General features: G+C 39.6%; 1 protein-coding gene across 10 annotated transcripts in view; it reads right to left on the bottom strand.

Moving 5' to 3' along the window:
• The window catches only part of KIF1B (kinesin family member 1B), a 139,502-nt gene that overhangs the window by 72,811 nt on the left and 54,249 nt on the right, over positions 1–12,442 (bottom strand). For 5 of the 10 annotated variants that reach the window (XM_032863371.1, XM_032863365.1, XM_032863368.1 and 2 more), the window contains 4 exons: positions 9,999–10,074; positions 9,019–9,097; positions 7,794–7,936; positions 3,830–3,963 (listed from right to left, as the gene is read on the bottom strand). In XM_032863371.1, the coding sequence (XP_032719262.1) occupies positions 3,830–3,963; positions 7,794–7,936; positions 9,019–9,097; positions 9,999–10,074 (432 nt within the window). Of the gene's footprint in view, positions 1–3,829; positions 4,042–6,833; positions 6,876–7,793; positions 7,937–9,018; positions 9,098–9,998; positions 10,075–12,442 lie in introns of all 10 variants that reach the window. The other 5 variants (XM_032863361.1, XM_032863367.1, XM_032863362.1 and 2 more) reach the window with 3 other exon arrangements.

The raw sequence follows: 12,442 nt of genomic DNA, 5'->3' as shown, positions 1-12,442 counted from the left end.
GCTTCTCCTCCCTCTGCTCCTCCCCCGCCCTTGCTCTCTCTCCCTCAAATAAATAAAATCTCAAAAAAAAAAAAAAAAAAAAAAGCTATTCTTTTTAAAACTCTGAAGAAGAAAGGTTACAGAAAATGATACTAAGCAAAAGTTCAGTGCTAGAAAGAGCCATTTATTCCAGAACCATTCTAGAAATAAAGAAACTGAGGACCAGAGAAGCTAAGAGACTAATCTGAGACCACATTACACCTGAGCCACTAAACCCTAGAGTACGGTTTCCTGACTCTTGATGCTTTCTTCAGTTAAGGCAGAACCACTAGGCTTTTAAAGAAAATATTCTATAAAACAGCTCACCATCAATCAAGAAAGAGTGAAGGATATTATTTCTTCAAGTCTGAATAGCGAACTTGGCATAAATAAAACCGAGACGCCAACAGGAGATAACTTCCGATCTCTGAGTTGTCAACTTACTCTGCAGGCAGGCCTGGTACACTAGTACCCAGTGCTGCCCATAACCCACTCTAGAAACCCAATTTATAAGATTAAATTGAAATTGGGATGCATCAGGGCACTTGGGTGGCTCAGTGGGTTAAAGTCCCTGCCTTGGGCTCAGGTCATGATCCCAGGGCCCTGGGATCGAGCCCCGCATCAGGATCTCTGCTCAGTGGGGAGCCTGCTTCCCTTTCTCTCTCTCTCTGCCTGCCTTTCTGCCTACTTGTGAACTCTGTCTGTCAAATAAATAAGTAAAATCTTAAAAAAAAAAAAAAAAAAAGGAAATTGGGACGCATGCTTCAGAAATGAGGAGTCCAGCCAATCTTCAAGAGTCCTTCCTTCTCAGAGGTAGTACACACCAAAAAATTCCAAAAAGCAGTGACATGAGGAACCTTGTCTTAAAGCTCTAAGAAATGCTGTGCCCAGGCACCATTCAACTTTGGTCTCACGTCACGAATGTCTGTCTATGTAGCACTTGTTAATAATTATGTTCACACTACCAAACACAACTTAATTTCTTTGTCATGATTTGGTTAAGGTGGCAGAGAAATCTGCAGAACAAATCATAAATATTTCCATAAAAAAGAATTAGTTTGAACTGTAATATTTAAAAGGTTCAATGCTTACTATACAGAACATTCCCTGAAGCCATCAGAGAGCCAAGGTTTTACTGTACTGAACATAGTATGCTCCGTGTGTTCCAAGTGTGGGGCCCTCCGGCCGCCTACAGCATCTGCCCTTGCGTGCTTCTGTAACGGATACTTGTGGATGTTTATAGTTCAAGCCTAGGCGATGGCACTCATAGTACTAGCTCTGATGCTAAACTAATAAACACCAGAGCTACCGCACAGTCGCTACAGTCACATGTTTAAAACCTTCCTCTGTGAGAATCCAAATCAAGGATACAGACATCCAACTCAGTTTGAGTTGGGATTAAAACATGAGAGCAATTACATTTCACTCTCTTTTGCCAGAGAGGTTTGTGGAGGGGTCGAGATCTTTTATGATAGGGTAACGTGGGTCTCTTTTGTATGGAAAGAAGCTATTCAAAAAATGAAGCAGTAGCAACACGTTATGCAAAAAATAGTTTGCAAACTGATCATATTTTTAAAGTTTTCCCTGACAGTATTTCTCTCCTGCAGTATCATGCCTTAGGAACGCAGCTCCGAAACACTCAACAATGAAGCAGTCCGAAAAGGAAGAACTCTCAAGCACTTCTGTTGCATAACCACTGCCTTGCACTGTGCATGCACAATGCTATCTGCCTGAGGCATTAGAATGCAGGTCTGCTGGACTGAATTCTCACCATTCACAAAACAGGAGCAAAACGAAGGCACTTACGCCTCAGAGGACTGCTGTGCTGCATTTAAAACTCGGGATCCAATGAAAACCAGTAAGAAGCAATTTTCTAAAGGTAGGGGAAATGGAAGATTTCACTTACGTTGACTTAAAGGAAAATTAAAACAGAAATTTCTTTTCTCAGGAAAGTCCTACAATTTTGTTTTGGTTTTGGTGGGAAGGAGGAAGGTTGGGGGGAGGGTTCCCTGAATAATGGCAGTGTTATTCCCCAGAAACTATCTGGAAGACATTGGGTGACCTAATTCTTAAAGAGTCTGGTTAACGTCTTGACTCCTAACATTCAATGTTATTTTCAAACGGCGCCACATGGCAGTTAGGAAATTTTTTTTCTTTTACACCAAGATGTAAATTAACAGAAATTATAATCTTCTTTGTACACCAAGGCTTTAATAGGTGATTTAGTAAGATTCAAAATCCCCAAAGAAAAGGAACATTTTATATTAAATAGTAAGTAGGAGACTTCACTTCCTGCTCACGGAAGCCCTGCATTTCCCCCACTGGCCCAACTGAACCCCGCACAGCAACTTTGTCGCCAGCGTCCATCGTGAAAACACACACAAGAAGCTGTCCTGCACAGGCTTCACTAATGTCTTTACTACAATTTCAAAGGCAATTTTACAAAAACAGGAATTGCCTGCCGTTTGATCTGTAACAATTAATGAAATGAAAAGATTTCTTACCCTTCTCCCTTTGCTAGGTGTATCAGAAACCTACCCACTTCCTACGAACATGTTCTGAGGGAAGGAAGAAGATCATTATTTTCGTTTCTGAAGCACCTCAGGTTAGAAGTGAGTAAAAAAATGCCAATGATTAAGAAGGAGAGGCCCATTCTTCATATAAAATCTCTTGGCCTCACCTAAACACCGAAATGAAAGCATCTGCCATCTTCGATTATCAAGCTTCATTCCCTTTGGGTGGTGAAAAGGCTCAGCAAACCCTTCCCATCACTCATTCGCCAAAGCAGGTCGCTGCTCAGCCGTGCCTGAGCAAGCAGCTGTTGCGGAGAGCACCGAGGGCAACACAAAGAGGCCTGCGGGCGGCAAGCACAACTACAGCTCCTGACGACTCTCTCGCTGCCCTCCTTGTTTTCCCTGCCCTGGCATGGGGAATACAAAGACCCAAAGGTGTGGCTCCAACGATCACCCTGGAGGCAATGAGCTGGGAAAGAAAAGGAATCTGCGTCTACGATACTGTCCCGTGATCTGAGGGACGGCCAGGGTCTGTTCTCCCTGCAGTCACTGAGCGGGAGGAAGAAGCCAGAAGTCATCAGGTGCTGCCTCCGCTCACTTTCATACTCAAGAAGAGAGACAAGAATGTTCCCAACAGAGCCAACCGCAGACTGGGAAAGCGAGGCCGGGTGCCACGGCAGGTGGACCTGCACACGCAGGGTCCAAGCGTGCCTGCCGCCCGGCGCAGAGACCCCTGATCCCACGGGCCCCAGCACATGAGGAGGCAGCCCTCCCACAGCAGTGATAGGGTTCCAAGACTTCCTATGAGCTTCCACAAGTTGTCATCTCACATGTCTCTGAAAAAACCTTGGTAGAGCTACTCACATGCTCAAACCTTCTTTTGGTTGTCCATTTATTTTAATAACACAAACATGACTCTATACAGAATTCCACCTTTAGACGAGTCCAAGTACTTCTAACTAATTAGTCTCCTACTAAATTTCAAACTAAACAATTTCCCTGTGACTTATAAACTACCTCAGAATTAAAGGACATTATCTGTTTATGAGTTATTTTCATGGCCAACCAATGATCTAGCCAAACATCTCTCAAATCACTGCCTGGCAAAGTCATGACTCAAGCATTCTGGTAAAAAGAAATTAATTATCTTATAAAGCGGCACATTCCATGTTCAGGACACCTCTAAGAGTTAGAAAGTTCTTCCCCATCCTGAACAAAAATCTCAGTGATTTTTAAGACCAACTCTGCTTTGTGAAGCAACATAGACCACCCTTCGTTCAGTCTGAATTATTGCTTACCTTTAGACGTTCAATGGCTTCCTCTCCTCCAGGTGTAGACATGATCCTCTCCTGAATACTGGTGACAGATGGTAAGCCCACCTGACTATTGAGTGAGCAGGAAGATGGAGATGAAGTAAGAGACCCCATGGATGCTGTGGAAAAATTGCCAGGGCGTTGATTCTCAGAGGCTAGCAAGTACCTATGCTTATTGTTCTGAAAATCTTTCAGATCTGGGAGACAGAAAAAAGGAAAGGCAGAAAAAGTAGAAAAGAGGGAAAGGAGCAGAGGGAGAAAAAAGACAGGAAGGAACACCAGTGTAAGAAAGGCTCGCATTAAAGCGCCAAGACAAAGACACGTTATAAAACAAAGACAAGTTATAATTGTTCTTCTAGATGGCAGTTCTAAAACATGTCTGTCTTTAATACTGGTATCTTTGAGGTTAAGAACCACTTCTAAAACTAAAAAATTTAGAATCTAAAAAATTCCAGGGTGGGTTAAAATTGTGTTTGGTAGGGGGTAACCAGAGCCTCAAAAGAAAATGCTCAGGCACTCTCTGTAAACAAGACGTGCTACATTCCTTCTATCCCCTCTACAGCTCCAAATCTGCAATGTTTTAGATTTCCACTACTCTTAAATCCCAGCAGTTTGTAAGGAAAAAAGATGAACATTTATTTATCAGTGATATCAACCTGGCCCAGTATTTTATAGCATTCAGCAAAAATTCTCAAGAAGATACTACAGTTAAAACAAAAATCTGAAGTGTCCTTTGTATAGCAACATTTCAACATGCTAATAAGAAGCACCTTCAAAATATGCTTTTTTTAAAAAAGGAGAGGTAAATGTAGAGATCTCAAGAATTTTGTCTAAGTTCTGGTTGAGAACTCAGGGCCAATTACCTCAACAGGGAAGAACAATTAGCAAATTAATGAAATTGGGAGAGTTTACATTCATCTATTAGAGCAAGCAAAAATCAAGGCTGATTATTTGCTAATTATTCAAAGTGAGGCTCTTACTCTGCCGAACACTACTACCATGAGTCCCTGGTAAGCCGAGTTCCTACTATGAAATTCAAGTTTCAGGGACACACTTTCACTTACTAAGGTCTTTAATAGAACTTAAGTTTTGTTTTCAAATTTAGTTTTGACAAAAAGGTCCACAAACAACAAAACTCATTAATTTGCTGTTTGTATTTCCTTCATCCGTCATTCTTGTCAAATAGACACCAAGGGAAAACGGTAGGTATTGATGGGATTCCTATTTTACAATTAGCTCATGTTTGAAAATTTGAGAAAACCTACATTGCTTAAAATTCATACCAAAACTAAGCTAAGTTTTCTTTAAATGATACAAGTCAATGCAGAGTCGGAAAACATTAGTATTTGCTCTATCTGTGGTCTACTCATCTCTCCTTAATCAAAACCAGTTCTTGAAACCCCTTAAAACCAGTGGTTGCTTCAAGACAGTTTGAAAACCACCATCTGCAAGTGCAGAACATAGGAAAACAAGCAAGTTTCTAAAGGGGGATAGGAACTGGAGCAAAAAGTCCGCCACTAGGTGACGGCAGCAAGGTAGGAAAGAATAGGACGGGTGGAGTTCAGAAGGTCCAATGGACACATGCAAGTCCTAAAAGAAATTAAGAGTAGTAGATTGAAATGGAAATTCAGAAGTAGTCAGGGCTGCTTTCCTGCATGGAGACAAAATTAAAACTTAGTCATGCATAGCTTTTTGGGAGATGCCACAAGTGCTCAGAAAAGAGCAAGGCAACAAGCTGATAGCAGCACCACCTGGGGCACAAAAGCAAGAACAAGATGATGTCTTTCTCACATCAGTATCAGTCAGCTTTGGAAATCTCAGACAGAGCTGTTCCAGTCCAAGAGTCACTCTGTATGGGAGTGTCACTGTGTCTTCAAGGCCTGGGTTCATCATGGCAGCCAGGGCTACGTTTGCTTTCTCCAATGGATGTCCTCCCTTCAAGCCCTATTACATGCCTCATTAAATGAATAAGCAAATCAACTAAAATCTAAAACTTAGCCACCACAAAGTCAAGATTCTTCATTTCTTCTAAGATAAAAATTCCCTCGTGAATTATCTTAACAGTGTAGGAAATAATGTCCTCACCCACTTAATGGTCTCTATGGAGAGAATGAGGTGTGATCCTTCATAAAAATGTCATTTTGAACACATATTTAGACACCCAAGTTCTTAAAATCTAATCTGTAATTCCAGAAAAGGAGGGAAATAAAAGTCTTCCTAACCACCATGGAAGCTGAGGCCCAAAATATGGAGGAAACTAACTTAGCATCAGCCCAGGTGAGTGCTAACCCAACACTCCGAGCTACTCAGCCGCGGACAGGTCAGCCAACAGGAAGTGACTGTTTTTAACTGTACATTCACCAAGGCTCAGAACTGCAAAGCTAACTTAAAAGGATTTTCTGTTAAATGATCAGACCCTTGAAGGATCTCAAGAGGCCAAAAAGGTATAGTAATGACTTTAAAAACCAAGGCTCTGAGGTTACACTATCCAATCTAACTACACAGAAACCACGGGCTCTCAGTAGCAAATTAAGCACCCCACCCCAGGCAAGCGGTGTCCTCAAGGGGTAAAATAGGCATAATGGAATCTTTTCCAGAATCAGGGACGGGATTAAATGAGATAATACACTCAAGGTCCCTGGAATGGGGCCCAGCACACTATAAACACTCAGGAAATGTGAGCTGCGCCATCACTATCACCATCCCTTGTGACTTTGGATTCAGTTTAATCATGTAAGTGGCAAAACTGAACAGCAGAAGCAGCAAGAGACTCTTAAGCCTCTAAACTATTTAACCCACAAACTGAAATTCAGCAGTATTTGCTAAATGGAGAAGGGCAAAAACAGGATCATTTCCGAATCTACGGTATGCTCTGTCTGGGATTTCCCTGTTAGGGTTGCTGGCATGCAAAGCTCATTTTAAGGCTGATCCAGCAGAGGCAGATTAGCAAATCAGAGTACTGGAAATAACCAATGCATGAAATACACACATTTGCCTCCGCTTCCAGAGTAATCATCGATCAATGGATCAACTGAAGGTAAGCAGGAGGGAAAATACAAGAAGGGTCAGAGTTCAGGTTCAGCAGTGACACAGAGAGGGAACAGAGCAGCATTTGGCATTGGGGAAGATGAAAAAAACTAATACTTAGAATACATTATCATTTTGCACACTGTATTCACTTAAACTCAGGTGCTAATCAGTAAGAGGAACTAAACTAGAAGAGACTTTGAAAATCTTACTAGAATTTCAAACAATATTAATTTTTCACTCAAAAAATAAAAAATATGCTTTATCAAATAAACCCCATATACTATTCTACCTCAATCACCCAGTTAACTTCTGATTAGACATTATGCAGGCAGATCACAGAGGTTAAAAAAAAGATTCCTTTTAAGACAACACTGTAAAATAATATTCTCTGGAAGTCTAATTCTTGAATTTGACAGGAAATGGTTATTTTTCCCTTCATGTGTTCATAGGGAGCCAGGTGGGGAGTGGTCCTCGACCATTTTGAAGGAGGGGAAAGATACCACTCCAAGGTAAATCTTAATCCGAAAGGGGACTGGAATGGTAGGTTTGTTACACATGTATTACCACTACTGCATTAATCCAGAGAAGCCCCTAATACAAAAACAAAAATTTCAAGGAACGATTTTACGAAGTGGTTAATTTCTCAGAATAAGCTCATCTAAAATGAAAATCTAATAAAAAATATAAGCAATAACATATTTACATTTTAAAAACGAATTTCATGGGTTCAGCTGGATAGACTACTAGTCTATCTATATTACATAAAGGAAGATTCTGAGATCATTTTCACTGGATTTTTTTAAAATAAAAAACAAAACCATTTTCTACAATCTGACTTCATCATGTGCTTTGAATCTAAGTTTAAACACAAGCACCCTGAAGACAGATCAGAGTCTGTGCTGACCCTTAATTCACTTACTATCAATAATATCTCCCAGGCCCTGAGCACGGAGAAGGTCCTTCAGCCGCGTCACCTCCTCCTTCAATTCGCGGACCAGTTTGGCGTTGGGGTCCTCATTGATAACAGCGTTGCACTTAATTTGTTTTGCACGGTCTGCATATCTATATCCAGAAAGAACATTCATTTTTGCCATTCCGCTGATACTCCACTTCTCCTAAGTAACGTACCATTACTTCTATCTCTAAATCAAACAGCTTGAGCATTTGCACACTTCATGAGCCTTACTAACAGTAGGTGCATCAGAAAGTTTTATAGTATCTTACCGAGTTGAGGAAAAAGGCTCAGATGAATTTTAGTGATTTACCCCAAATCATAAAAGAAATAAACACCAGAAAGAGGACCTAAAATGCATTTGTCAGACTGTATAGGGTTCTTTCCATCACCAGGAGAAGAGTAGAAAGTTCTAGATTAAAGTAATGAAAACTATTCATATATAGAAATACAGCTGACCCTCGAACAACATGGGTTAGAGCTACATGGGTCCACTTATAATCAGATTTTTTTTTTATAAATATAGTCCAGTACTGTAAATGTGTTGTCTCTTCCTTATGGTTTTCTTAATAACATGTTCTCTCCCATCACTCACTTTATTGTAAGAATACAATATGCATTATATACATATACCTATGTACACGTACAACATACAAAATATTGCTTAGTCAACTGTTTATGTTATGAGTAAGGCTTCTGGTCAACAGCAGGCTGTTAGTAATTCGAGTTTTTGGGGAGTCCAGTTATATGCAGTTTTCCAACTGTGCAGAGGTTTGGTACCCCTAACCACTGTGTTGTTCAACAGCCAACTATATTCTACTAGTGAAGAGCCTGTAATTTTTTAACACTACGTACACTCATAGCTGTGTTACTTGTTAAGAGCTGAGCATCTCTATAATGACAACCACCGCAAGGGAACTTCTTTTTACAGAAATGAAAATTGTAACAAACTGAAAGTGAAACTGAAAACCATAAACAGGTCAATTCTATTACAATAATAATCCCCCCCACCCCAAAAAATAAAATAAATAAAAATGAAAATCTCCCCCAACCCATGTTTTCCCTCTTATGAGAGGGATGGATCATTACTTACATAAAAATTTACCCAGATAGCATAAGAAAACCAACGGTGTAACAAAATGACTTATGTGGCACGGTAATCTATTTAGCCATCAAGATCAACTGGGAGTACCTCAGAGTGCTCAAAGTTTCGTCATAGTTGATATCTGCTGGGCTCAGAGCAGCAACCATTGCAGTTCGAGAATTTCCACCTAAGAAGACGAATCATGGTTATCGCAAATCATACACATTTTAGAAAGAAGAATTTTATTAAATTTATGTCCAATTAGACAACACCACCTCGGATCCTAATATTTAGTCAAGAGTCAACAAATGTCTTGCATGCTGCCATGTCGGGCACTGTTACACTGTTAATCTTGGTGTTTGGATCTACTGTTGACAGTTTCCCTCTCCCACCCCAGTGGAGACTTCAGCCACTCCACCAAAATGCCTTTAGTGAGTCCAAGTCACAGTGACGTGGACAGGCCAGTGGGCCATTCTCAAGCCTCTTCCTCCTATCAGCGACATCTGACATAGCTTATCACTCCCTTCTCATAAGGAGAGAAAGAGGCTAACAGAACAGAGAATAAAGAGAATGACCTGGAGGTCAAAAACCACCAGCAAAGGGCGCCTGGGTGGCTCAGTGGGTTAAGCCGCCGCCTTCGGCTCAGTTCATGATCTCAGGGTCCTGGGATCGAGTCCTGCATCGGGCTCTCTGCTCAGCAGGGAGCCTGCTTCCCTCTCTCTCTCTCTGCCTGCCTCTCTGTCTACTTGTGATCTCTCTCTGTCAAATCAATAAATAAAATCTTAAAAAAAAAAACAAACCACCAGCATAAAGGTAACACGGAGTTTCCAAAAGAGGTTTGAAGAAGGAGCAATAGTTTTGAAGCAGATGTGGTTAGGAAGACCACCACACCAGTCCCTGTTCTGAGCTCAACATGATGCGGGAGAGAACCCTGATTAAAGAGTGAGCAAATCCAACCAACTTAAATCAAGAGTAACATGGGTATCTGGAGATTAATTTTCTCCAAAACAAACATAAAAGACAAATAACCACAAAAGATAATCAGTAAACAGCGTTAAACAGAAACTACACACCAGTGATCGACATACCTAGATTTTCTCGAAGGAGCCAAGTAAGTACAGAATCCCTGTAAGGAATAAAATCAGTCTTCTTCTTCTTCTTACTCTATTAAACAGAAAGAAATGGTCTTAGCATTGTTAGGGAGGAAAAATTCACATGAAAGGCAAACCAGTCTAAAATTCCTAAGTAAACTACAGTAGAACCCCATCACTGTAGAAATTTAACATTCAGGCTTCAATTCTTCACAATACCCAAAGTTCATGCAATAAAATAATTTTTTTCTTTTTATATTTTATTTTGAAAAATTTAGAACATACACAACAGTTTAGAGAGTAGCATAATGACCTACCATACATCCATCATGCAACTCCAACCATTATCAATACTTTGCAATCATGTTTCATTACACTTTACACTTTTTCTTCCTGAACCATTTTGAATAAATTGCAGGCACCATGCCTTTTAATCCCTAAATATTTCAGCAGATAAGGACATTCTCTTACTTATTACAGTCACATTTTAATGACCAAATTCAGGAAATTTAACTCAATATACTATTATCCAATATCGTGTCTATATCATATCTTTTACAGCTGGTAGTGTTTTAAAGCAAATCCAATATTTCACCTATAAATAAATATTTTAGATACATATTTCCAACAGAGAAGAACTTTTTTCTTTTAAGCAGAACCGTAAGACCATATCACACATAACAAAATTAACAATAATTCCTTAACACTGTTCTCATTTCCAAGCCTCAAACAATGGTATTTCACTTTTGCAGAGGGGCAAATATGAATCCTGGGCATTGCAGGTTAGATGTATAGGAGCCAAGTCATTTAGTTAACAAATTTACTTGGCCAACCACCAAATCATCAAGTGGACTGCTGCATCTCTAACAACTCTTGTAAAAGTAATATACATTTGGTTTCTTTAGAAGGAAATTATACCCCAAATAAATCCAACCGACAGAGTTAGGCCTCAAGGTGAAAAGGTCTAAGACAATGATGTGATTTACTAAACTGAAGATCTGTAAAGGCTGCGAGATGAATTGTCCGCATATACGTATTAAGCGTTTACTTATACAGCTGTGACCCTTCGCATTATCATGAGATAGAGCAAAAGGCACCAATACAAAGCCAGTACTAAAATGGAATTATATCCTTTCAAAGTAAAAATTAATTCAAATCTTTTGCAGATAATACCTACTGCAGTTTGTTCTGGCTGACGACTAAGTCGTGACAATTTAAGAAGCCACTAAAGGAAGCCAGGGTTCACTGATAAAACATCTCTCCCCAGTCCTGGTATAATCTGAGGTTAAAGGTTAAACTAAGGATGATCCAGTTCTTGCGAAAGCATGGGTATTCAGAAAAAGAGTACTAAGTAGCTGACCTCTGGTCTGTTGAGGAGTAAAGGGAGTAGGCAAGTAGCACTTTAGTTCCATCTCTTATCAAAAACATCCCCTCCAATTCATCCTAGTCCACCCACAGACACACTTTCCACCAATGAGAAAGTCATTTCCCACAGCAGGATCTATTTCTAAATGACACAGACCCGTAAGGAGAATTACCTCTCTGCCTTCCACAGCTTAGTGGGAGAATCAGTGCACTGCAAAATTCCTGAGGCCTGAGACCTTTCTTCCTTCTCTAGCCCCTCACCACACCTGAACACTCCACTTTGCCTACGGTTAGTACTGAAAATGCTGCAAGAGCTAATTTATCAGTTACAAGGACGGCAAGCAGTACTATAAAAATAAGTAGTGTCTCTTTCCCAAACAATGTTCTATTTTCATTTTGGTCAATTAGACTAAATTAAGAAGGAGTAGCTAAATAAAGAACCATTAACAGAACTTCTACCTTTTCCATTTGAAAATATCTCAGAATTTTAGCCACTTCTTTTCTATTTGCTCTCTTACATTATTAATCTCATCTATTCTCACAAATAAGGGCCTCAGTAATTACCTAAAAATGTTTACTTACTGACATCACTAGCCTCTCTAAAAAGAAATACTATCAAATACGGACAGTGTAATCCTGTTTCCCTCCCCAGTAGAAATAACGGTATATTTTAATTCACCCAAAATTATACTTATTACATAAAAATTAAAATTTGTCTTTGATCTATTATAGTTATGGCATAAATGCGAAGTTCTAAACTGGATTTTCCAAAACTAATCCTAAAAAAATCATTTGCAAATGATTGCGACACAGAGCAATATGGGAAATATGCAGGTAAATACTTTGTAAACTTATCCTCTGGTTGATAATGAATGTTAAAAATGAGTACATGGACAAGTTAGAAAAACCACTAAATTTTAACAGTTTTCATGTCTGGGGACTCAGATTAGGTATCTGAAGAATACCAACACATACATAAAATCAAACAACAGACTTTTTAAATCTAAGGCAGCTTTTCCAATAAACCAAAAGAAACAAAGCATTACTTTCTATTAAGTAATTTGTGTACAAGTAGA

This window comes from Lontra canadensis, unplaced genomic scaffold (genome assembly GCF_010015895.1).
Source record: "Lontra canadensis isolate GAN:19392208 unplaced genomic scaffold, GSC_riverotter_1.0 scaffold25, whole genome shotgun sequence".
NCBI classification, from domain to species: Eukaryota; Metazoa; Chordata; class Mammalia; order Carnivora; family Mustelidae; genus Lontra; species Lontra canadensis.
The sequence above is the reverse complement of the archived record's forward strand: the minus strand, read 5'-3'. Positions and strand labels throughout refer to the sequence as shown.